The sequence below is a fragment of the Columba livia genome, chromosome Z (assembly GCF_036013475.1).
Source record: "Columba livia isolate bColLiv1 breed racing homer chromosome Z, bColLiv1.pat.W.v2, whole genome shotgun sequence".
Taxonomy (NCBI): Eukaryota; Metazoa; Chordata; class Aves; order Columbiformes; family Columbidae; genus Columba; species Columba livia.
Genome location: NC_088642.1, coordinates 441,166 through 466,930, shown reverse-complemented (window position 1 = coordinate 466,930; position 25,765 = coordinate 441,166). Strand labels below are relative to the sequence as shown.

Here is a 25,765-nt window from a genome sequence, read left to right as displayed (position 1 = left end):
AGGTATGGGCTTGCAAGAGACACACTGATCAAGCTACAGCGTAACTGTGGAAGATTTTCTTTATTTCTGTAGTTCACAGCGCTTGTGGCACCGTGGGCTTTCCCAGCTCCTGCTGTGGCAGCTCTGTGCGCTGCCCTGGAGCTGCAGCAGAGCTGGGGAAGCAGCTGGAGCTGCCCGGTGAGGAGCTAAGTGTGACCCCATAACCTGTGAGTGCTGAGCCCGGGCTGAGCCCCAGCCGCGCTGGCTGAGCCCGGGCCGAGTCCCGGCTGAGCCCTGGTCGAGCCCTGGCCGCGCCGGCTGAGCCCGGGCCGAGCACTGGCTGAGCCCGGGCCGAGCCCCGGCTGAGCCCGGGCCGAGCCTCGGCTGAGCCCTGGTCGAGCCCTGGCCGCGCCGGCTGAGCCCGGGCCGAGCCCCGGCTGAGCCCTGGTCGAGCCCTGGCCGCGCCGGCTGAGCCCGGGCCGCAGGCAGCTCACCGGGCCTCAGACGGTGATACGAGGTTAGGGCTGGTTTGCACGATTTGAAGGTGTGTGGCCAAACCTGGACCCATGGGAAGTCGTTAGGAATTCTGCCATTGACTTCAGCGTGATTGGAGCTGCACTCAGGAGCTTCCCCTTGCTGCTCTGTTCTTACATTTAGCTGTAGGAATTCTAGTCTTCAGTCTAGTAGCTCTGAGGGAAACAGAAGCTGCTCAGAGACCGTTTTCACCGTAGGTAACGGTCTGTACTGAGACGTCGCTCTGTGTTTACACGTGCCTGCTGAGCGTGGGGCAGGATCCGCAGCCGCGGTGGCGGTCGTGCCGTTGAGCCCAGTCCTGCCCGAGGCACAGCGCAGCACCGCGCCCTTCGGGAGCGAGGGCGGGCAGACGCAAGCCGTGCTGCAGCAACGCACCTTCAGAGCCCCCGTTACCTGGTGCCCACTGGGAAAGCTGGCCGGTCAGCAAACCCGCGCCGCGCCATTTGCAGCGTGTCTGTAGGTCTCACTTTACTATGTGTTTCAGTCTGTTCTCTATCAACAGATGAGCATGCAGAAATTTCTGACATCTTCAAAAGCGGTAGCAGGGCCTGCACTCCTCAGGGTTATGCCTGTCAACTTCTGAGATTATCCATCTGAGTCACGGAAAGAATTTTAAATTCTCACATGTTTTAAAGTAAAAAGTTACTTTGGTTTGTTCATGTATTGGCAGCACACTGCAGACTGTTTGCTGTCTCCCGCTCTAGATAGCGTTATCATGCAGGGAAAGAAGGAAAAAACCAAGCCCAGTCTGAACTGTAAGTGGAGTTTTCTCTGCGGGAAGACTCGCTAGGGGAATGCACGGAGTGCGCTGGGGATGGTGGTTCCCTGTGCGTGACTCCATGTACATCAGGTGGGATCAGCCGTTGTTACCGATGCCCTGCTGGCGCTGGGCAGAGCGGGAGCTGGGCTGGCGCTGCCGGGCGGTGTCACCGCGCTGGTGCCACCGTGGTGTCCCCGCGTGTCCCTGCCCCTGCTGCTCTGGGGCTGCTCTGGTGCGCAGCAGCAGGTTCAGCAGCGCTGGCCGGGCAGGGACAGCAGCTGGGTTTCTGGTGCCAGCCCAGACAGATGCGGGGAGAGGGGGAGAAGGAATGCGGAGCCGTCGGTTTGCAGCGCCAGCTCCATTCTCCATGGGCCGATGTGTCGCGTTCCCTTGCCAGCCCGCGGCACAGGGGTCTGTGAGCCCGGGGCTGAGAGGGCTCTCGCTCGCCTTTTGTCACCCCCCTGCACTTCACAGGGATTAGCAAATGTTTCTGGAGCTCTGGCCTTCCTGCTTTTAGTTATAATCAAATTTTAAATGTCTAAACTTCAAGTCGTTGTGCAGGATTTTGTGATACGAACAGAACAGATTGGTAGTTGCTTGTAAACAAACGTGTGCAACATGAAACAAACTTCTTAAAGTTTTTTTCCGTGTTCTTTGTTTGTCACCATGAGATTATGTTACCAGTTACCCTACTGTGGTTTGGTTGGTTGGGTTTTTATTACTGACTGAATTTTAAATGCATAATTACCCACCATAAAGACCTTGCAGTGAATCTTAGTGACTGATGTACATGAACTGGTAGCTATCCTTTTCTTCAAGAGCTAATTAAACAAAAATTCACATTATTCTAAAAGTTCAGCAGGTCTCGAGGTTCTTTGTGTTGGCAAGAAAAAGAAGATGGTTGAACTTGTGTTGGTGTAAATGATGATTCATGTGAAGAACTGAAGCAGCCGAGTTAGCTGTCCACTCAGCAGCGTTCCCGTGGCCCCGGGAGAAGGCGGTTTGCGTTTCCCCCGGTCGGCTCATGGCCGTGTGTCCCTCGGTGTCCTCACAAACAGCAGCTCTCGCGCGTCCTTCCGTCAGCAAGCCTGGCCGTTGGAGTTCTTACGGTGCTCGTGGTGGTCGTGGGTTGCTTTGGTGGGTGCTTTTTTTCTTTAACGTTAGGAAAATCACTAAAGCAAAAATGTTATGTCAAATATTGCCAACATAAGTGCTTTTTTGTTTCTTTGTGACTGTTGTCGTTAGTTAAAGCTCAGTCTCAGGTTCTTCCATCAGGCACGTACCCAATGTCCTGCATCACAGTCCCAGACAAGCACATCGGTGGGTCCTGATGGAATAGAACGGAGTCCTGGAGAAGGGACTCGGTGTTCCTTCTGCTCCCTTTGGCCCGGGCAGTCTATGGGGCGCTCGCATCGTTTAGGGGCAACCAAGTACTGCAGGAGCTCTGGCGTGTCGTTTTTAGACAAAGCCTGACGTGCGGTTTTGCTAAGGCCGGCACTAACGCAGCTGCCCCTCGGGGCTGTGCCGGCCGGGGCTGGGGGAGCTGGATTCGGGAGCCGGACGTGGCCCGTGCGCTGGTGGGAATCGCAGCCCGATAAACGGGAGTTGTCTGCCCCTGCAGCCACATATTTGGTGAAGGGTTCAGGGGTGGCTCTCAGGGCGTCCCTGGTTGTTCGAGCAGGTTGTGTTACGTGGCCGGGTCGCGGGAGTTTCGCGCCCTGCACGGCGTGGGGAGCGGAGCGGGGCCCGCGGGAGCGGGGACTCTGGTTTCGCCTGGTCACGGCGTGTTATATTTTACTGCTATTTTGAAATGAGTGCAGTAGCGTACACATTGAGGAAAACACTCAGGAATACCATTCGGCGAGAGAGGAACGTTACATCAGTGCAATGGTATGCGTGATGAATGACTAAAAATATTATCATTCTTCAAGAACTTTTTTTGCACTGTTGAAATGGTCCTTTGCTGCACAGTTCTTTGCTTGAAAGTTATTCTCACATATATGGAGAAAGCCAGTATATTTGCCCAGAAATTGTGGAGGAAGAGCTGCAGAGAGAACCGTCAGTAGCTAGGAAACTTAGGAAGTACACCGCGTGTGTGCAGAATATACATACGTTATGCCTTAGGGAAGTAGTGCCCATTAATCCCTCTGTTTCTGAGCTCTTTGTAAAACTAGCGGTTCTATTCTTGGCCATTTTGAGAGAGAGCGTCTGGATTCTTTCAGTGTTGTCTGCGCTCGATTGCCGTAGAAGCCCCGGTCTCAGCGTCTTTGAAAGGTGGGGGCTCTGCGCCGCTGTGGCCCGCGGCCCAGCCGCCTTCTGCGGGGAGCAGGATGTGACCCCGAGCGTGGCAGCGGGAGGTGATGTCCGTTTTAGTGGGTTTTGCTGTCCTGTTGCTCATCTTTCATCAAGGCTTCAAGAGCTGCATATGTTCTGCATCTTGAGCTCTCATTTCTGTCGAATTTTGGTTGCTGCAGTTCTGCAGGATGTATTATAAGCACCGGCATCACTTTAGAGAGCAAATAAGTCCCCCTAGCACCCTCGAGCGTTTATACTTCCTTCTGTGCAGTCTCAGCCTTATTCGCAGCATGGAAAAAGCTCTTCCCTCTGCTGCCCGTACCAGCGGCCACACATACGGAAAGTGGTACGGACAGCACGTGCAGCTTTGAGGGCAGAAAGCGTTGGGGCGCTTGGTAAAAATCCTTGGGGCTGTTAGAGGGTTGCTGGGCAGAGCGGCGGCAGGACCGCGCGCTGGCCGCGCTGCCTCCCGCCGCCTCGCACGCCGTGCGCCGGCGCCGCCTCCGGACGAGCAGCCGTGCCCTCTCCGCTTCGCGTTTGAATTCGTCACTGGTGTCATTTCAGCTCTTGGGATGCAAGTGAAATCAGATCATGCCCAGTATTTGGAATATTTGGGGACTTGGTGGTGCTTACCTGATAACCACATTGTGAACCTGTAGTTCGTTTCGGTGTTGTCTTCTTACTGTGCCTCTGTTCCTTTGAAGAGCTGTAGTGAAACTTCCTAAGAGGATTGTTTCATGTTTATTTTGCCAATCATTCCTCCATATGTCATGGAACACGGGACAGGGGAAGCTCTCCTGACACATGAACTTGTTCCAGACTTTGTGCCTGTTTTCCACTGGTGCGCACCGGTTCTGTTCTGTTCTGTTTCCCGCGTCCCCTCGCAGCTCGGGCCTGGTTTAGGGATCTCTGGGCCGCCAGCTCCTCTTGCCAGGCCGCCTCCGTGCCTCCTCCCCGTTGCTCTGTCCCGTGTCTAAGGAAAATGGACTCTGGTCTTTGCAGAGGCTGCTGGTAATGCGGTGGCACTAATAATAGCAGGTATTCGCTCTTGTACGTCACAGATACAGCCTTTAATAACTGGTACCCGTGTTAGAGCGGGGAAATGGAAGTGTTTCCAGCACTCCTGTGTGTCATACTTTTAATTATAATGGGGATCTAAATAGGAGGCCATTTTATTGTAATGAATGGAGCCGATCTGTAGCTCGCTGTCTCGCTCTGGCGTTGTGCAGGGCTGCCTTGGCGGTGACTCACGTTTCAGGAACGCGGCGGATCTTGGCAGAAGTGCCCGGTGTTTTGGAGTGTGTTTGAGTAAGCAGTGGCAGCGCAGGAGAAGTGTTTTAGCGTTTAACTAGTCTATGCTTATGTACTGCGGCTTGCTTAATCCGCTTCAGTAAGGCTCTAGTCGTCGCGGCTGTCCGTGCTCCGTAGGAAATACGCTGATCACTCAGCTGGGCAGTTCTGGGGCGCTGCTGCCCGTCTCTGAAACCGCAGCTCAATCACGGTGCCTTTTGTTTCTGGTGTGGTTCCCGGAGCGCCCGTGTGTGCGTGTGCGTGGCTGCGCCCCGGCACGGCTCCGGAGCCCGGCTGCGCGCGTGGGGCCCGGGCAGGCCGCGCTGCAGCGTCACCTCTCCTGCCCACGGACACGGCTGCTCCCACGTGTTGCACGGGGACAAGGGTAGAGCCGGCCTGTAGGTGGAAGGCTTTGTTCATCACAGTGTGTGCCCACACAGAGCTCGCTTTGTGCTGAGAAAGAGTCATGGAAACTGAAACAGAACTGACACTGTTCTTGTGCGAAGTTTCCCTGACCAGTATTTATTTATTTGGGTACAGATGAATAACACCAGCTAATGGTTTACAAAATAAACCAGTCTTTGTGTTTTGCTTACCTTGCCTTCGAGATCTGGAACGGGGGAAACCACGACAGCCACCAGAGTTGACTGCAGTATTTGGTGGGTGAATGATGCGCCTTAAACTCTGAGTAACCTGTATTACTGCTCGGTAGTAACATCCATCACCACGTCAAAATTTCATATGGAGTCTCTATCGGTAGAGCGATTTGTAAAAATGAATTTGAAATATTAAATACTAGGCCAAAAGAATGTATGCGTTCAACAAAAGTGAAGTTTGCAACGTAAAATACCTTTTCTAAAATATTTTGCTCTCTAGAAAGAATTACTGAAACATTTATTTTTTAATAAAAATGTTGGATGTTTTATGTCACAAATGGAAACGGTGAAAAAAACAGATTCAAAATTAAAAATTCAGCATTCGGGTTTATTGGTTGGAAAATGGAGATAGTGTTTATGCACTGAACGAACGTGAGCGGGGCAGCAAGTCAGTCGGTGCTCTGGGCTGTCACGGCACCTGGCGTCAGTCCGCCAGCGGTAACTGATGACGAGTGCTGTTACCCTGCGTGCCGCCAGCAACACGCCGCGTCAGGCGCCAGGGAGAAGTGGGCAGTTGAGGATGGAGGTATATCTGTCTACCTATGTCTCTGTATGCCCAGCTGCCCCTCTCGCACAGTGCCTGTTCTGCCCAGTTCACGTCTGGCGCAGCCACGGCAGCCAGGTTGGTGCCATCCGGAGGGGATCTTGGGGGGGAATGGGGGACATCTGGAGGGGATTTTGGGGGGGAATGGAGGACATCTGGAGGGCATTTTGGGGGGGAATGGAGGACATCTGGAGGGGATTTTGGGGGGGAATGGAGGACATCTGGAGGGGATTTTGGGGGGGAATGGGGGTGTTTGTGGTGCCAGGTTTGCTGTGGAAGGGCTCCTGGGCAGCAGCCCCGGTAAGGAGAAGAGCAGGTCCCGCGTGTCCCACCGGAGCTGCTGCCGCGGTTCGGAGGGCGCCGCGGTTCGGAGGGCGCCGCGGTTCGGGGGACGCCGCGGTTCGGAGGGCGCCGCGGTTCGGAGGGCGCCGCGGTTCGGAGGGCGCCGCGGTTCGGGGGGCGCCGCGGTTCGCAAATCTTTTGTTTCTTGGGGTCCCTTTCGTTTTGAAACCTTCATGGAAAGCGAAGCGCGGCGTTTCCCTCCCAGCCGCCTTGCTGCCGGGGGGCTCTGGGCGTGGGGACGTGGGGACGCAGCGGGGACCTGCCTGGCCGTGCCTCGGCTGGGCGGCTCTTCTGTTGTTTTCTTCAGACACGTTCCCCTCTTGGACAAAGGGATTGATTTAGTTGTGCTGGCTGTAAAAATGTTCTAATGCAACAGTGGCTTCCTACATTAGAATAACTGCTCTTATAGAATGAAGGCTGCTTTTGTTCATGAAGGAACAGAACCAGAACTTTGCTACGCAGTTGCGTCTCTGTGACGGGTTTCTGTGTTTGCTGATCGAGGGGAAGGAGCTCTCTGTCGGGCTGAAATGGGCGGTTTTGTGCTGGCTCACCTGGAGGGAGCAGGTGTTGCCTGCCGTGGGGTGTTCTCCTTGCTCTGAGCAGCTCTGTGGTGCTGCCGTGGTGCACTGGAGAGCTGTCCGGCTGAGGGTCCTTCGGGCGCTGGGAACGCCGCCCTGGCCCTGGCGCTGGCGGTGCGTCGGGCCTCGGGTCCAGCACTGGAGTAATACACAAGTCAAATTAGCTTAATTCTTGCTGAATTTTGCACTTTGTATTCTCTGTGGGTGCTGAATTTGCGCAGTGGTGGTAATCTCTTTACAGTCCCGTGTTTTTCTTTGCCAGGTGGGTTTATTACACCAGTTTCTCAGTTTAAACCACGTCATCAGCTTTTCAAACCCGTCAGCCCCAAGCTGGGCTGCGTGTTCCCAAACGCGCCGATCGCCCTTCGCAGCGCGGCTGCCGGCGGTGGAGCGGTGCCGTGCCAGCAGGAGCCCCGGGCCCTCGGGTTCCGTGCCAGGCAACCGCTGCCGCGGCAAGAGACGCGAGGAGCCAACGGTCAGAAAATAAAGACTGAACCCATGGGCACCCACAGGACACGAGACCCCAGGCAGTGATACAAAACCGGCTGTGTGTTGCATTACCCGGCTCTCTTTGCAGTTCCTGTGCGGGCATCCAGAGCCACTGCACTGCTCCCGCAAGCGTCCTGCACACGCGAGCGTCCTGTCTGCACACGCGAGCGTCCTGTCTGCACACGTGAGCGTCCTGCACACGTGAGCGTCCTGCACACGCGAGCGTCCTGCTCGCACGAGCGTCCTGTTTGCACAAGTGTCCTGCACATGCGAGCGTCCTGTTTGCACGAGCATCCTGTTTGCACAAGTGTCCTGCACATGCGAGTGTCCTGTTTGCACGAGCATCCTGTTTGCATGAGCGTCCTGCACACATGAGTGTCCCGTTTGCACGAGTGTCCTGTTTGCACGAGTGTCCTGCACACACGAGTGTCCTGTTTGCACGAGTGTCCTGCACACGCGAGCGTCCTGCGCACAGCCGCGCTGCCCGCTGCTGCTTCAGTGACGTGAAAAACTTGGAAATAACATAGCTTTAGTTTATTTAGAATAAATTTAAACATACGGTGGGCTCTGACGTCATCAGGCTGTTTCTGCCATCAGACCTGGCCTGTCCAGGCCCCGATAACTCGTGCCCACACTTGGGTGCTGAAATACGGTGCAGGGCATTTGCGGTCCGAGAACAGCGTGGACTTTGAGTATCTTACTTTAAGCAGAAGCTGAAGGGATTAAAAAAATAGTACAATTTACTCTCCAGATTGTGTCAGCCAGCTCTGAAATGAAGCGATATCTGGGTTGGAATGTGGCATCTGTTTAATCAGCACACAGAAATAGTACACAACAATTTTTAGGTCGGGAAGCTGGGAACATCATGATCAACTGGAAATGCCAAGGGGCCGTGGGCGGGTGGCGTGTTATTGCCCGGCGCGGTGCTCGGCAGGGCAGCGGAACGGCTCAGAGCGCCGCTGCGGGGCCGCGGTCACCCCGGCGGAGCGGGACGCGCCTCGGGTTCCACAGACCTGCCCGTTCTGCTGTACTTGTACCTTTTATTTGGTTTTGCATCTTCCCCGACACTGCTCCCCTTTCAGACCCGTCTGCCGCGGTTGGCGGGCCCGGCGCACGCCGTGCCGCGGGAGCGCTCGGGAGCCGTTTGTCGTGGCTCCGCACGCCGTCCGGCCAGCGCGGGGGCACTCGGAGCGGCGCTCAGCGAACCGGACCAGCAGTCGCGGTGCTGTCACCAGAGCCAGCTTCGTTTCTGGGTCCAGGTCACACGAGCACCACGGGAGGTGCAGGATCCTGCAGTGGTGGTGGAACAAGGGAGCCTGGGATGGGGGTGAAGTGGGCTGCGTTTGGCACCAAATGCTCATTGAAATGGTTGTAAAAGGGGATTTCATTGCAGGTACTGGAACTCCAGCATCAGTCAGTCCTTTATCTAAATTACTTTCTTGTGTTTACTTAGTAAACAACTGGCTGCAGCTGTTGGTGGTGTGAATACCTGAGTCACGGTGTTTCACGGCACTGATGCCGTAGCAGCACGGGGATGTTTGTGGTGCTGCCTCAGTACATTCATTGACATGGAAAAGAAGTCTTAGGATACACCATGAGCAGTGCATTTGGAATAACTAAATGCATTGTTATCAAATGCTGACCCTGGGGTTTCCTGCTGCCTCTTGGGAGGTGGGATGGGAGGGAGCAGAGGCACCAAGGCAGAAGTGTGCATGGTACCCCGCGCGCCTCCCTGCGTTTGCGTTAGTACTGCTTTTCCACGAGATCGGTGTGTAAATCAAAGAGATGCTTGGACAGATTTGGGGTTCCTGAATAGATAAGATGTATTTTCGTCCCTGCAAAGATGTAGAAGTGACTGCCTTTGATGTAGAGAGAGCTAGCAGGAAAATAGGGCACTATTTGAAGTAACGTGATTTGACATCCTTTGTAAAACTGAAAAAATGCCAGATTTTAAAAACAATGCTAGTTTACTAACTCAAGTATGCTACTTTCAAATATCGTTCTTCTAAAGTGGACTTCAGTCCTCCTTTCATTCCACGTGAGAGCGGGTGGTGAGGAGCGCGTGGCGGTTTGTGACGTGGCACACAAAACAAACCCAGCGCTTGCGGGCGTCTCTTCTTCACCAGGCAGGCCGCCTCACAAGCACCTGCTCTGCGCCAGCCGACACGGCCCTCCTGGCAGGCGGTCCTTTGGAGCAGAGCATGGCATGGCACTTGGAAACTGCTCTGTTTCACAGAACAAATGTGTCCTGAAACGCTAAAAATTCATATAGTAACCCCCCGTAAGTAATTTTTCATACAATGTATGTGCACAGTCAAGTGTTGCATAAAGATTTGGTTCTACCAGAGCCTTGGTGCCGGCGAGAAGGCCCGTGCTCCCCGCAGGAGCGCCGAGGAGGGTTTCTGAGGCACCGCGGCACAGCCAGCCTGGAAGCGAAGGCTCGCCAGCTCTGCTCTGCGCTGCACACAAACACATTGCGGGCGTTCAGCCGCTCTTTCACTCCTGGCAGCTTGGTCTGGGTGGAAGTGAAGACTTTTAAATCGGTCTGGAGTTTGCAGAGTTCCTGCGGGCCAGCTTCCTGTTGTGGCCGTGGGCACGGCCGGGCTGCAGCATCTGCACGTTCCGGAGAAAATCCGTTATCCGGTGGGGAGGCAGCTGCTGTCGTGATTTCGGGATCTGTTGAAATCAGAGGAGCACGTGTCTTGGTTCCAGCGCGGCTGCTTCCAGGACACACCAGGCAGCCCGGGCTCGGCGCTTGCGTCAGCTCGCTGCCGCGTCTGTCGAGAAACGGCCGTGGGGCCGCCGCGCCCCCTCTGCCGCAGCCCCTGGGGTGCCCCGGACAGACGGACGGACCCTCGCAGCCCTGAGGGTCCCCGTGCCCGGGAGCTGGGTCGTTCATGAACACATCTACAAGTAGGTGCGTGTTTTCTCCCGAGTAGTTAACATTTGAGTGCAGCTGGAGGTGGAAGGCACTTGGCGTCATGTTAATTCTCTAGAGGCAGTAAATGCTACCAGGTTTTTCCAGTAGTTGCTACAAGGAAGATTAGTAGTGCAAATTCTGTCATGAAAAACCTATTAGGTGTTTTTACTTCAGTTTTGTGAGCGGCAGGCTCCTTGGGCAGGCATTGTTTCTGTGGTTTCCCATGGGCATGTGGCACAGGCCGTGCCTGCGGGACTGTACGCCGTCTTCCTGGTGGACACAGAGCTCTTGTGATGTTATCATATAAAATATGAATTTTAATATTCAGCTTAATGCTCTGCTATGAGAAATATGTAAACTTGGCCTTGGAGCTGCAGTTTGCACTTCCTGGCATTCTGGGCATAGCGTGGGTCTAAATAAGCAGCAGGTTGTTTGGGAATCGCTGGGGCTGATATCTGGTGTCATAAACAGCATCTGCAGAAACCGCTTTCCCTGACAGTTGATTTGTGAAGAACACAACACGCTTCATGTTGAGAATTCATATCTTATTGATGGATTCCAAGCATACCTTGAGCACAGCGACCAGCTCACAGTGCGAACACATACTGCTCTTCAATTACTTCATACCTCGTCTGTTGCCTTGGGCTGCTGAGTATAACATTTCCAGTCTAGATCAACGTGCTGGAATTCGTCACGTTTAGCTAAGATACTAAAACGATTGATAAGCGAACAATTGTCAATATATGGTCTGACTCTGGCTTTCAAATAAGTTAACTCGCTGTGAACAGTGTGCTGGTGGAGCGTCTGCGCTCGTTGCGGGTCTCGTTCCGTGGTGGCTGCTGCGGGCAGGGCGGGTTCAGAAGGAGGTGACCTGCATTTCGGCTGGCACGGGTCTGTGCTGAGGTTGGATGGGAAGCAACAGCCATATTGTAAAGAAAAATCCCCCGCGGGATTTAGACGAATTGACAGTAAAAGCTACTGGTGCGACGCTGCTCTTCAGGGGCGCTGTTAGTCATAACAATTGTTAAATGCTGAATTGGTTTTGAGGCGTCTCTAAGTGATGAAGATAACACCTGAGCAGTGCTTTAAAGTTGTAATTTATTTAAAGCTATCCCAGCCCATTCAGTGCTTGAAAATGTTGCATCAAGTGTAATTTAGTATAGAGATTGAACAGACATTACTGTTGGTGAGGTGGTTTCTGAGCGTTGCGGCGCTGGCAGCGAGCAGCGACGGTCGCGTTTCCCCTCAAGGCTCGCCTCAGGGTGCCCAGCTCGCGGCTGCCTCCCTTGCTGCTGTCGGCGTGCGGGTGCCGTGGCGCTGCCGCACGCAGCCCGGGCCGAGCACCCCCAGGAGTGACTGGGTGCTGCAGACATCAGGTAGGTCTTTGGTCTTCGGGACCTTGAAGGGCTCTCTGTGTCCTGTCAGCACCAGAGTTGTAAAATGAGCTGGTGCAGTTCTGAATAATGGTCCAAATGGCAGTAATAAAGGTCTAGTTAGATAAGAGCAGGTCCCATGTCCCTCTCGTCCATGGCTCCTCCTTTGGCCGGCTGGGGATTGAGCGGACGGTGAAGAACACGTAGAGAAGCGGTGTTAATCGCGTCCAGATGGACATGGCTGTGTAGGCGGATCAGTGCTGGCGCTGGCACAGCCACAGCCGCACGCAGCGAGGGGGCCGTCCGGCCTCCGAGTGGGACACGCGGGACTGCGGAAAGGCTGGTGCTGAGCGCGGGTCACTGTTCTCACAACGCAGCCTGGAGTAACGGGCAGCACGCTTTACAAACCACCCAGGTTCTGGGGCTGTGGCTTCTGTTCGGTAAAGTGATAGAACAAGTTGTTGTTTTGGGGAACGATGTTTCCAGCTCATGCAGCTCTGTATTCACGGTCTGGATGTTGGGTCCCCTGCTCTGTCACAGGAGCATGGGAGGTTTTCCTGGGAAAAAAGGGGGGCAGAGAAAACAAGTCAGCAAGGTTTGACGTGAACGTTTCGATGGCGCGGTGAACAGCAATTCCACACTTCTGCTTTTTAGTGTATGTGAAGGCTGTGCGTGGAAGGAGTAGGTTATTGCGTTGTGCTTTGAATGTTGCGTATGGTGTCGGGGGAAAGAGCTTCCTCAGTCCTTACCGTGCACACTGTGGGCTAAGAAGCCGTTTTGGACTGTCACAGAAAATGCTCTGCCGAATAGATCAATTATAGCAATGGATAACGTGCAACAATAAAGGGGTAGAAACCACTAATTATTACAATAATGGTACTCAAAGATCTTCATTTCTGTTTCATTGTGACGGGGCTGATGTTCAACGTTTTTTGCTTTTCTGATGTAAAATGGCTCCTTTTCTGCCTTTATTTGACAGACTCGAGACGACTTCCTGGGCCAGGTGGATGTGCCGCTCAGTCACCTCCCGGTAAGCAGGGCCCCCGTCTCCGCCGCGTCCTTGTCGTCGCCAGCCGCGCGGACCCTCGTGTTCCGCGGCACTTCTTGCCAGTAGTCCAGCTGGATTTGGTGCCGGCGAGCACGCCCACCATAGCGTTAGAGCCGAAAGGCGAGCGCTGTGGACAGCAAAGCCCCAGCGGGCCCAGGGACACGGCAGTTGCGCTCCAGTGCCTGCTGCATTTCTCAGCATCCAGGATTCGTGTCCTGATTCTTTCTTATAGCCCTTGTCTGATCTGAGTCAACTCCTGAATGATGTGGCCAATAGACGCGCTGTTTCTCACCCTACTGTTGGTGATTCTTGTCCTGTTAATCTTCTGGCTTCTTTCTGTTTATGATTTTCCATTGCAGTTGAAACACTTGTATTGTCCCTTAGCAAACTCCAGTTCTTCAGAGCTTGTGTTAAAACATTTTAAAAACCATATTTTGGGGTTCGCTTTTCGGGGTTCTCGGAGCCGCTTTCCGGGGCTCCCGGAGCCGCTTTCTGGGGCTCTTTCCCGCGTTTTCGGGCCGGGGGCGCGCGGGCCGGGCGGGCGCCGGGTTCTGCAGCGCCCCCTGGCGGCGACAGCGGGAGTAACGGCCGCCGCTCGCGCAAGCCCTGACAGACTAACGAACTGACGGACGGACGGACTGACACACTACCGGCCCGACGGACTGACGGACTAACACTACCGGCCCGACAGACTGACTGACGGACGGGCTGACGGCGCCGCTCCCCGTCCCCGCGCCGGCGGTGCCCGGGCAGGCCCTGACCCCCGTCCCGTGCCGTTGCAGACCGAGGACCCCGCCATGGAGAGGCCGTACACGTTCAAGGATTTCCTGCTCAGACCCAGGAGGTGAGCGGGACAGCCTTTGTGCTTCGAAACGTTTCTTCCCTCAAGATCTGTTGTTTGCAACTGCTTAAGGGTTGTTGGATGAAACGTAACTCCTTGTCTTCTAGCCACAAATCCCGTGTGAAGGGCTTCTTGAGGCTGAAGATGGCTTATATGCCTAAAAATGGTGGCCAAGAGGACGAAAACAGTGATCAAAGGGATGAATCGGAGGTAAGGCTTAATGCTGCTGGGAGCACCCGCGTTGCTATTGATTCAAGTATAGGTGTGTGACAAGCTGTGCCTCCGAAAGGCGAAGCCTGGTGCAGCGTTGGTAGCGGCTCATCCTCCCCCTGCAACACACAGCCCGGTTGGCCTTTCACCGTAACCTTGTGTTTTCTCAACCATTTCAAGAATTTCAAAATATTTCAGCTGCCACGGTGAATTCTAAGGTCTGTCTGACGCAGTTTGTGAGCAAGTAGAAGTGGAGGTGGTGCCAAGGAGAAGAACTGAGAAAGTTACGCAAGTAATTTATAAACATAATGGACTGTATGAGGTACCTCCTCTTCGGAGGCCATTTCCAAATAGGCGTTAGAGCGTTTTGTTGATTTCCTTGGCAGCGCTGGCTTTGCAGAGAGTGCAGCTCATGCGAGCGCAAGAGGTTTGAAGGCTTCTCAGCACTCTTGTCAGTCGTTTAAAGAAGCAGCTGCAGTGGCAGAGCGCGAGCCAGCCCGCGTTGGCCGCGCTGGGCGTGCGGCAGCCCCGGCAGGCGGGCGGAGCGCCGTGGCCGCGGCCGCGCTCCCGGGGTTGCTGCGCGGCAGCCCTGGCCGGGAAGGCGCTGCTTCCCTCATCCCGACGCGGGGCCCTGGCGCTGTTCTGCCCGCGGAAGCCGATCACGGACTCAGAACAATGATCATTGGTCTCATCATGTACGAAAAACGTGTGTGGATATACATTTCCTGATCTAGTGTATATACACATATAACAATTTTGTTATTGTGGAAATTTCTAGGTCGCATAAATATACTTTTATGTGTGTATATATAAAAACAAGAATACTATCTAGATCCGAATTTCATAGCGATTATACAACTTCTAAATGTAGTCTGCATTTTCTTTCATATTTAAAGTACCAAGAGTTTAAAAGGTTCATTGAGTTTATTTACAGTTATTGAGTGATGGTGATTTAGTAAACAGATTCTTTTACGTATAAAGTAGGTCTTGGAATTGATGTCTTAGTAATTAGCTTGAATTTACAGGCAGTTTTTAAATAAAACATTAGTTTGAAAAGCGTATGTGACTGGAGTTTCTCAGGTAGAAACGAGCTTCCAGCACACGCGTATAGCAGCACTGTCTCTGCTCCAGAGTCCCACCAGTTTGGAACATTGTGTAGTGTCTGCTTTGGTGTGAAATCATTCATTGCCAGTTTTCTAGATTGTCTTTACCCGTGTCAGATAGTGTCACGAGGCCCGGACAGTGACCTTTCCAGTGAGTCAGCCGTAGTGAAGTGCTTTGAGGCGTCCGTTGAACGGTGGCTGGGAAGCAGAAGGGAAAAGCACATCGTTATCCTCCGTAGCGTGACGGTCACACCCGGACAAGTCAGCGCTTGGTGCTCTTTGGCTCTTTGGCTGGGAATCTGCACCCACCCGGATACGCTTGGGAATCCCCGTCCTAACAGACCAGTGGGGTTTTAGGGTTTTTGGCACTGAAATGAAGAGCACGCTGTAACCACAGAGTTTATTCTGTTCCCGTGTGGCTTACACTTAAGTAATTTTGAACTTCTCTTTGGGCAGTTTTCAGTATCTGCACCTGCACGCTAATGTAAGCAACAATGAAGCAACTTTTCTTTCACTTGACCTTGTTTTTTCCGTTCCCAAGCACGGCTGGGACGTGGTTGATCCCAATGACTCCGCATCCCAGCGGCAGGAGGAGCTGCCGCCTCCTCCGCTGCCTCCCGGCTGGGAAGAGAAGGTGGACAACCTGGGCCGGACTTACTACGTCAACCACAACAACAGGACCACGCAGTGGCATCGCCCCAGTCTGATGTAAGTGGCAGCGGAGCGCGTGTTCCCTGGGGCAGTGCGCAAGGATCGGTAAGCCAGTGGTTGTCAGGTGAACGTAACCGTTTTCATTTTACACGTTCACGGCTGGAAAAGTCCTAAGCAAGCCTTTACAGGGCAGTTGATAAAGGCACACCTCTCTTCAGTAGCAGATAGATCATGGCTTTGATGCCGACTGTGCTGCGTATCTGACACTGTGCTTTATTCAGGGAAGAATTTTCACAGATGTGCTAGTGAGTTGAGAACCAGAATCTGGATATCTTCTGATAACAAGGGACTTGTCCACCTGCCGCAAATGACATCTCCACATGGGTATTGTGGGCAATTCTAGGCAATCTGAAGGGGCGGGAGGGAAGTCAGTGCGTTCACAACGTACCTCGCAGTACTGGAGACAGGTGGGGATTTTGTCAGTAGTTTACCTGGGGAGAACAAATGCCTTTCTTCTACAGAGACTGCTGAAAGGGCAGGGAGAAAATGAGCTCTGTTAAGTTTTAATGAAGTTAAACTGATGAACTTCAAGGAGCTCCTGGTTATTATTCAGTGTATAGACTGCATTGCTGATGTACCCTGGTTGTGCTCACGTGGAGCTCCTGTCCAAGCCTTCATTATATGTCTCTTATGAATTAGATTTATAAACCTGTGGCAAGCTTACATTTTAAAAAATATATATAATGGATGATGTTAAGAATTATACTGAAATAATGTATTAGCTAAACATCTTGCGTTATTTTTATGTAGCTACTATTTTTACACTATGGCTTATTAGAACAGTAATGGTTATGCTTTCTTGAATATTCATCATCATAGCTAAATTATGCAAATGTGTGCTGTCCTTATTTAAGGCACTATTTGTTCTTCTTGTCTGATGTGTTTATTGTAGTTAGAATTGAATTAATTTTTGTTCTGTATGTTTTGAGCTGTTTACTGTTGAACTATTTGAGCTATTGACTAAGCAGTGTGGATTTTGGCAAGTGGATCTCATCAGCTGCCATCATTATGATTGGTAATTGTCAATAAGTGTCTATAACAAAGCAGGTTTTATAAACCATTTGATTTAGCACTTGCTGGTAATCGGATTATGCTAAATGAAGTAAAGAGTACATGGATTCAGAAATGTTTGACTGCCAGATGCCAAAAAGCAGTCGTCACTAGGAAGCATCGTTGCCAGATGGGTGTATAAATGGAGGCCTCAGGTTCGCTGCTCACCAGGTATCTTCAGGGGTACTTTGGAAACAAATGCGCAATTCCTACAGATGAACTTTGCACATGACAGCGGCCTCGGTGAAGGGAGAAGGCTCTAGAATTACGCTGTTCAGCCTCTCAATTCTATGACCGTTTGAAACCGCTAGGAGGGGAAGGTTGAAGGTAGGGTAGCTAGCCTCTCACTTCTGGGCCAGGAACTTGGCTACGACCTTGGTCCTGAAGGTAAAACACCGAGTGCTGTCCAGTCCGCGTCTGCACTGGTTCGTGTCTCACAGCTCTTTAAAACGAGCAGCAGAAAAATGGCAGCATAGAGGTTTTCCTGAACACGGCCATGATCCAGAGTCGCAGTCCCTGGTCCCGAGGGAGCGGTCCCGGTGCAGCGCTGCCCATGGGGTGCTGAGACAGAGGTCTGGGGCTCCGTGGGGGAGCTGGCGTCCCCGTTCCGCCCGGCAGGCGAAGGCAGGGTCCCGGTGTCAGGGCTGAGTGCTCGTGGCAGGAGAGGATGAGTAGCGGTGGGCAGTGTATCTGAGCTGCACTTCCATCTGCGCAGCCAGTTTTGATGTAGGAAAATGCTGATTGCCAGCGTCACACAACATTTGTGAAGTGCTTCCAGTTTTATCTACTTTGGAGTGAGGGATTAAATGGTCTCCTGTTTATGAAGCCTGACATATGCAAGAGCAATCATCTTTATAAGCAAAAGCATTGATGAGGTTTTGAAAGCAGTGAACGACGTAGGTATTTTAGTTTAACATTCATTATTTTCTTGTTCTTTTCCCCTTCGCGTGCTTTCATTTCCCCCTACGCAGCGACGTGGGGTCCGATTCAGACAACAACATCAGGCAAATAAACCAAGAAGCAGCCCACAGGCGGTTCCGCTCTCGCAGGCACATTAGCGAGGACTTGGAACCAGAGCCCGTGGAGAGCGCGGACATTCCTGAGGTACGTCGAGCTCCGGGCTCTAAGGGCGGACTGAATTCAGGCTGATGGGTTTCTCATTGGCACACGGATTACTGTACGACATACACACAAGAAAAGTCCTAGCCAGGGCTGTACTGTAAAGGTCCCGTGCACTTGGGGGTGCCTGACAGTGTATGCGCAATATTAGACACCATGCAAATGCTGGGAGGAACGTTTGTAATTCCAGTAACTGCTTGTTATATATATCTCAATAGAAACACTTTCAATATTCTGCCTTGAACAACAGTGGACTAAGTTGTAAAAAGAAGGGAAACACGCTGGCTGGAGCTGTCGTGTACTTCAGTTTTCTTTAGTGTCTGGATTTGGAGGGCAGAGAAGCTGTTGGGTTTTTCCCCAAATACTCGGGTTTAGTTAGAATTCTGAGATCTTATTAATCAGGGTGTTTGTTTAATTTATAGCTAGACGAAATAAAGGAAGTTTGGTAGATGTTTGTAGGCCTAAGTGAGAGTTTGTGCAAAGCTCTAATTCCTCTCAGCTTTAAGGAATATTTTATTATGTGAATCATGGACAAAATTCTTAGTGAAAACCTGGGTTTGGTTCGCTAAATGTCATTCAGAGCAACAGGCAGATTCCTGAAGCTGTTGTTGCACTTGTCACCTGTTAATACTTGATTTGCAGATGCTAATGAACGCATTCTATTATGCATTTTATTCTATATTAAAATTAACAGTTTTTGGTAAGAGTGCAGGATTAGTTACATTTAGAACGAAAGTTCAAATAGAATTTCTTTAACGAGAGCTCTTTCTTAAGCATCTTTTCACCTACCTAATTTTCTGTGTAGAATCGTAAAGCATTTCGCCATCATCAGCACGAAGACAGTTTTGAAGTCAACATGAAGAACCATTTTCCCCGTGATTACTTTGCACTGAGTAGTGTTTGTGCATCCTAGTGATTTATGTGAAGTGACCCTAGGGGTCTGTTTGGTTACGCATTAAGGCTGGTGCTCGTACCTGTGCTCGCCGCGATGAGGTGGTCGTGCAGAAGGCAAGGGAGAGCAGGCTCGGTCTGTCTGTAAGTCCTCACGGTCTTTCCTCTCTTTCGTCAGCCCTGGGAGACCATCTCGGAGGAGGCGGGAGCGGGCGCGGGCGCGGGCGGGGACGCCCTGGGCCTGTCGCTGCCGCCGCCCGCGTCGCCGGTGTCGCGCAGCAGCCCTCAGGAGCTGTCGGAGGAGCTGAGCAGGAGGCTCCAGGTGGCTCCGGACTCCAACGGGGAGCAGCTCGCTTCTCTGATTGTACGTAGCGCGCCGCCCTTTCTGCGAAAACCCAAACCTGCCCTTAGCTTGGCCTAATCCGAGCCCTTTGCACGGCTGGGTAGGGATTGCTGGTCTCAGGAAAACCTGAGCATACAGTTAAAATTATCTTCCAAAAAAGGCATCATAATTTCATCATAGGGCAAACTGCCTTGAACAACAGAATTCCTGGATTTAGGTTTAATTTTTTCTTCCTTGTGAGTTTAACTTGAGCCTTCGCTACTGTGACACTTTTAGTGAAACAAAATATGTGATACTAGGGAGTGTAAAGCTCAGAGTTCCCAAAGGAAGGACGAAAATCTGCTAATGCTCTTTCGGTCATCATCCATTTTACTACATGACAGTTTTTCACTGTTTTAACTGTATGTGTCCATGCTAAAGCATGTGCTTTCTTATGTGAGGATTTCATAAACCTCTCACGGTTTACTGGATCAACTATTGTAAGGCTAAGAAAGGACTGGAACTGAAGTGGGTAGTTAATAAATCCTCCACAAGTTTGTGAATGGCTGGTCTGGTAAAAGTTCCATCGCCAGAGTTTACTTGAGGTAAAACCAAAGATGTTCTCTATATTTATGTAAAGCACTGGTTTGCCAGACTGGTGACACCACAAAAAGTAAGGATGATACACTTGCAAGTGGGGAATGTCTTATGTCTCTGGTTAAGAAAACAATTCTAAGTACTAAGCAGAACATCATGCTGTGATTTTTTCGTGGTATGTTGTTGTTTCTTTGGGGTTTCTTTTGGTTTGGTTTGGTTTTTAATTGTTAGTATATGCCATCGATGTACCTTTGCAATTCAAGAGATAAGAAATCATATTTACTCTCGTTCTGATTAAATCTCGATTAGGTGCAAGTTATTCACAAAGAGCCTATGCAGCGGGTGTCTTATACTGGTTTAACGTTACCCAGAGGTTAATTAGCAAATTACAGCTCCAGTGGCCAGCCATCTGCATGCAGTCACTGGTGCTCGTGGAGGCGCCTGCCCGTTTTGGTAGCCCTGTGCTTGGAGGGCAGGGTGCTGATCAAATAGTTCTGGTGGCAAGATCAGCGCCTACTGTGTTTTACATTAACGATAATAAATGGTACCGCTGCAAAGTTATCTTAATTAATAATTCAATAATTATATTCCTATCCAAACTAGCTCTCTTATGAGCCATTAAATGATAGCATCTTTCTTATCGGTACAATATAAGTCATAATCAGACCACACTCGCAAAGCAAGAAATTCTAACACACACTATCAGAGATTTTAAATGCTTTTGTGCTGAGTGACGTCACCAGCTGCTTCTTCCTGGTACCTGCAGTGATGCTACCCTGGCTTGCACCCAGGTCTGTGCAGAGGCCACTGGGCCAGCAGCGCTCAGCACCCAGGTCTGTGCACAGACCACTGGGCCAGCAGCGCTCAGCACCCAGGTCTGTGCACAGACCCCTGGGCCAGCAGCGCTGAGCGCGTGGTGCTCAGCACCCAGGTCTGTGCACAGACCCCTGGGCCAGCAGCGCTCAGCACCCAGGTCTTTGCACAGACCACTGGGCCAGCAGCGCTGAGCGCGTGGTGCTCAGCACCCAGGTCTGTGCACAGACCAGTGGGCCAGCAGCGCTCAGCGCGTGGTGCTCAGCGCGTGGTGCTCAGCGCGTGGTGCTCAGTGTGGAGCTGCAGCACGTCTGTCAGGCAGCTCCTGTCTCTGGACTCTGCTGCCCAGGCTCTGGCTCTGGGTGGCACTCGGTGAAGTTGCTGAATGAAGCCCCGTGTTCTAAGACGTCTGAACTTAAAGACTTGTTTTTCTTTCATTTCCCAGCAAAGAGATCCCTCTTCAAGATTAAGATCTTGCAGTGTAACGGACACAGTCGCGGAACAGTCTCAGTTGTCCTTGGTAAGCCAAAGCTGAATTCTGTTTGTCTTTGTTTGAACGTTCTCTGGTTCTGACAGTCCCTTTTCTTGGGTCAGTTCTGGTCAGATACAGATCAATATGGGCAGGTGAGCACCCCAAATAGTAATGGGTACCCAGCTAATACCGTCATGCTCAGCAACTGAAACGAGGACCTTCCCGAGACTGGAAACCTTTCTGAGACCGAGAGCACGGTCGCGCTAGCTTTAGTGATCTCACACAGAAACTGAGTTTACTGGGCTCTAGATAGATAGGCAGTGGAGAGACAAACTTCCCCGGGGCTTTTCCAGCTGGGATGGCAGAGGGCGGTAGCGCCATCGGTACTTGGGACTGCAGCGGCCACAGGACTCTTCTGTCAGCTATCTTTTTGTGTCCCGTAAACTGATTTTACCTGGAATATATGAATCTGTACACATGAAAACGGATTGATGTGTCATGTAGTTGCAGTTGAAAGGAGCCTTTTTGTCGCAGTCCTCATACAATAGAACAGAATTGCAGCTGCTGTACTCTTTTAATCTGAGTACTTTAGGTAAGCAGCAGCTTCTGCAGTTCTGTTTGAGTACCTTCTTCAAACAGGAAAAGATACAAAGGTATCTTTTAAATATTTGTTAAATATTTTAAATATTTAGAAAATATTATTGTTCAAATAATAACTGTGCACGCCTTTGGTCTAATTGACGGAAAGTTCCACATATTTTGTCCTCCAACCCAAGTATGAGGATTGCAGAGGCTGTAGAGAGAGTACTTAAAGATTGTGCAAGACACGCGTTTGAATAGCACTGTTCAGATCGTCAAAACAATTTAATATATTTTTAAATTATAGTTTTCTTCCAGCATTTTTTCCCCAGTTTTTCGTTAGAAATATATTCATGTGAATCTACAAACAGCAATCTTGTGTACGATTTCTGTGCGAATACGCTGCTGACAGCGTGCCCCGGTCTGCTGCGCGGCTGGGCCTTGCACTGCAGAGCGCCGCTTTCTGAGCCCGCCGGCGCGTCTCCGCTTGGCTCCCGTGGCGGCTGAGCAGAGCAGCAGGGCTGACAGCCTTGCTCTGGAACGAGGCTGCTCCTGATCTTAGCCATACCTCATCCTTACCGCGCTAATGACCGTTTGTCTTGTAGCAGCTAAATACCGTGCTCTTCGTCACTGTATTAATCCCTACTGAAAGTTCACGCGATCAGTTCCTTCTTTTTCATCTGGCTTTCAGTGCACTCATTGATGACCAGAAAGTATCCGTTGTGGGTTTAAATACCGTGTTTATGGGTAAAACACGCAAAATTTCCTCAGGGGAAGATCCCGTTACTTTTAGAACAACTGTTCAGTGGATACAAGAACTCTCGACACTCATTCCCTTGGTGGTTTTTATGTGAGATTCTGTCCTGGTTATCAGTGATTGGTGACTCAGTTTCTTTGCTGTTAGCTTAAACATTATTTCCATCTAATCACTCTCTTTTAATAAATTTGAGTATGATTCCTTACTCTTAAAGATCTGAGAGTAATCTGTGACCTTTGTCACTAAATATACTTATTTGTATCATTAATTATCATTTAACAGCAGAGTGGTCCATCTAGGAGAGCTCGTTCTTCAACGGTCACAGGTGGTGAGGAGCCAACGGTAATACCGCTCTTTATCAAGCACTATGAATGAAATGTGGGAGGAGGTGTACGATAAGGAACTTCTTTCACAAAGCAGCAGTGTGTTAAATGAAATCCAACCACCGAATCAATAGTTACATCTTGTTGTTGTTTCATACAGCATACCAGCATGCTTTAGCGATGTGGATGTGCCCCTGAGCTTTAGTAAAGCTATGCGCTAAGGAAATACCTAATTCTGTAAAACCTCATATCGAAAGAATCAGGGATTAGAGACATCAAATGAGTATACAGGTAGCTGTGGTTTTAGCTTGCATCTGTCTTCCCTTGCTCTCCGTTAGGCTAATTAATTTTAGAGTTGATCTAATCTGAGAACCATGGAGGTACAGTGCTACGCCAGATGTTCTCGGACCGCTTCCCGCGGCCTTGTTGCCCCCCGGTGAAGGGCTCGGGGAGCGTCAGGCCGCTCGTGGAAGGGCAGCGTCCTCATTGCCTGCCAGCTCTGCCCTCAGCCGCTGGAGCAATCCCGGTCCGTCCAGTACATGGCTATTTAGAAAAGAAAGAAATCGGTCTCATACTTTGTTTCAGTGCTATTACCTGGATTCCTCATCTGTTTTCCTCTGGTCTCTGTTTCCTATTGTAGTATGTCAACTTTCTGACCATTCAGTGTCTTTCCTCGTTGCCTTTCTTGCCCGAAGCTCTCTAAGGAGCAGTAGTCACAGTTTAAATCTGTCAGAGCAGGGCCATGCAGGTGCCCCAGCCGTCCAGGACAGCTCTGGTGGAGCAGAGGCTGGAGCGGTTGGGTTGGTTCAGGACAGCTCTGGTGGAGCAGAGGCTGGAGCGGTTGGGTTGGTTCAGGACAGCCCTGGTGGAGCAGAGGCTGGAGCGGTTGGGTTGGTCCAGGGCAGCCCTGGTAGAGCAGAGGCTGGAGCGGTTGGGTTGGTTCAGGACAGCTCTGGTGGAGCAGAGGCTGGAGCGGTTGGGTCGGTCCAGGACAGCTCTGGTGGAGCAGAGGCTGGAGCGGTTGGGTTGGTCCAGGACAGCCCTGGTGGAGCAGAGGCTGGAGCGGTTGGGTTGGTTCAGGACAGCCCTGGTAGAGCAGAGGCTGGAGCGGTTGGGTTGGTCCAGGACAGCCCTGGTGGAGCAGAGGCTGGAGCGGTTGGGTTGGTCCAGGACAGCCCTGGTGGAGCAGAGGCTGGAGCGGTTGGGTTGGTTCAGGACAGCCCTGGTAGAGCAGAGGCTGGAGCGGTTGGGTTGGTCCAGGACAGCCCTGGTGGAGCAGAGGCTGGAGCGGTTGGGTTGGTCCAGGACAGCCCTGGTGGAGCAGAGGCTGGAGCGGTTGGGTTGGTCCAGGACAGCCCTGGTGGAGCAGAGGCTGGAGCGGTTGGGTCGGTCCAGGACAGCCCTGGTGGAGCAGAGGCTGGAGCGGTTGGGTCGGTCCAGGACAGCCCTGGTGGAGCAGAGGCTGGAGCGGTTGGGTTGGTCCAGGACAGCCCTGGTGGAGCAGAGGCTGGAGCGGTTGGGTTGGTCCAGGACAGCCCTGGTGGAGCAGAGGCTGGAGCGGTTGGGTTGGTTCAGGACAGCCCTGGTGGAGCAGAGGCTGGAGCGGTTGGGTTGGTCCAGGACAGCCCTGGTGGAGCAGAGGCTGGAGCGGTTGGGTTTGTTCTCTTAGCACCAGGGAGCTGCCTGTTTCTAAAGGAATTGATGTTGCTGGTGAGCTCAGGCACTGCACTCATTGGTAAGGCGGTTCAGCACTGGTTTTACTCTGTCCTGTGGTGAAGATATCTAGTTTTCATCATCCTTCTGCTATCAAGGCAGGTATTTTGAAAAAGGAAGGCAACCTCTGGCATTATAGTCTCCTGATAAGGTCTCAATATATATTTTAATGCATTGAACCAAATATCTAGACATAGATAGTGAAAAGCACCTTGCATGTGCCAAGACATTGGCACAAGTATTAATACACGGGCTTCATTAGAGAGCAAAGATACCGTCCTGCAGAGTTCAGCAGTTTGCTTCTGTCTGCTGTGAATGACAGAAATCCTGTATCTCTCCAGCTCTTTGTATTTACATCAATTACGTGAGAAAAATGCCTGTCCTTCCTAGTGTGATTTTCTTGTTTGCTTCAGAGCCAGCCAGGTTACCTGTTCTTCGTCCGTTATTCCAGCAAGTGTTGGCTTCAGAGAAGAGGGGTCCCAGACTGGAAAGTGACTGAGCTTAGTCAGGATTTATGTAGAGTGTGTGATCTGAAAACGGTCACTCCCTGGGCACCCCCCTTGTAAAACTTGCGTTCAGATGCAGGCAGTCAGCAGTAAACATTATCTCTAGGCTATTTTTCTTCAAATAGCTTTTCCATTTGTGCTGCAGGGCATGTTTTTGTTTCCTCTATACGTCCCTGAAGAAAACATCCACTTGGTTTAAGCACCAAGTATCTTCCTCATGGAAGTACCCAAGACAACATCAGCAACACACAGTGACATAGTTATTGGGTCGAATAGCAGCATAACTTGTTTAATGACAGTTAGTGCCTTTGGCAACGTTAATGTCCATATATTTTTGTTAGAACAATGTCTTTCTTGTGGAACTTGTGGTACGTGAAGAAGAGCTTATGTCAAATGAAATCAGAAAGCATATTCTTCTGTGTGCTTGTTGTGCTTAAGAATGTTGTGAGTTAACAAGTTTTTTTTTTAAACAAAAGAATGATGAAGTATTTGTTAGCTATTATAAAATAACGATACAGTGTCTCTTGGTTGAACAGCCGTCAGTGGCCTATGTCCATACTACACCAGGCTTACCCTCAGGCTGGGAGGAGAGGAAGGACGCAAAGGGCCGGACTTATTATGTCAATCACAACAATCGCACCACAACGTGGACGCGGCCCATCATGCAGGTATGAAGCTGTTAAAGTGCTTAGTTGGAATAGCAAACACGTAGTATGTACTGGGTATCATTCCAGTTGGAGCTGCTCCTCAGAACTCTGAACTGAAAGATAAAATCCCAAGCATTGTCGTGACAACTCAGGACAATCGTAAAAACTGCAGTGATTCGGATTCTCATGTTACTTCTTTTAGCTGTAGTAAGGGACAGGTTAAGTTGATTGCTACAATGGAAGGAATTTGCAAAGAGGTACATGTGGAGTAATAAAAAGAGACAAACACTGTCTTAGGATTGA

At 51.2% G+C, this 25,765-nt stretch overlaps 1 protein-coding gene across 11 annotated transcripts in view; it reads left to right on the top strand.

The window, feature by feature from the left end:
• Positions 1-25,765, top strand: part of LOC102098886 (NEDD4 like E3 ubiquitin protein ligase) — a 121,424-nt gene that overhangs the window by 59,984 nt on the left and 35,675 nt on the right. For 7 of the 11 annotated variants that reach the window (XM_065046710.1, XM_065046708.1, XM_065046709.1 and 4 more), the window contains 9 exons: positions 12,740-12,790; positions 13,591-13,652; positions 13,757-13,859; positions 15,504-15,670; positions 17,695-17,827; positions 18,912-19,097; positions 20,911-20,985; positions 22,556-22,615; positions 25,352-25,483. In XM_065046710.1, coding sequence (XP_064902782.1) covers positions 12,740-12,790; positions 13,591-13,652; positions 13,757-13,859; positions 15,504-15,670; positions 17,695-17,827; positions 18,912-19,097; positions 20,911-20,985; positions 22,556-22,615; positions 25,352-25,483 — 969 coding nt within the window. Of the gene's footprint in view, positions 1-12,739; positions 12,791-13,590; positions 13,653-13,756; positions 13,860-15,503; positions 15,671-17,694; positions 17,828-18,911; positions 19,098-20,910; positions 20,986-22,555; positions 22,616-25,333; positions 25,484-25,765 lie in introns of all 11 variants that reach the window. The other 4 variants (XM_065046711.1, XM_065046705.1, XM_065046707.1 and 1 more) reach the window with 2 other exon arrangements.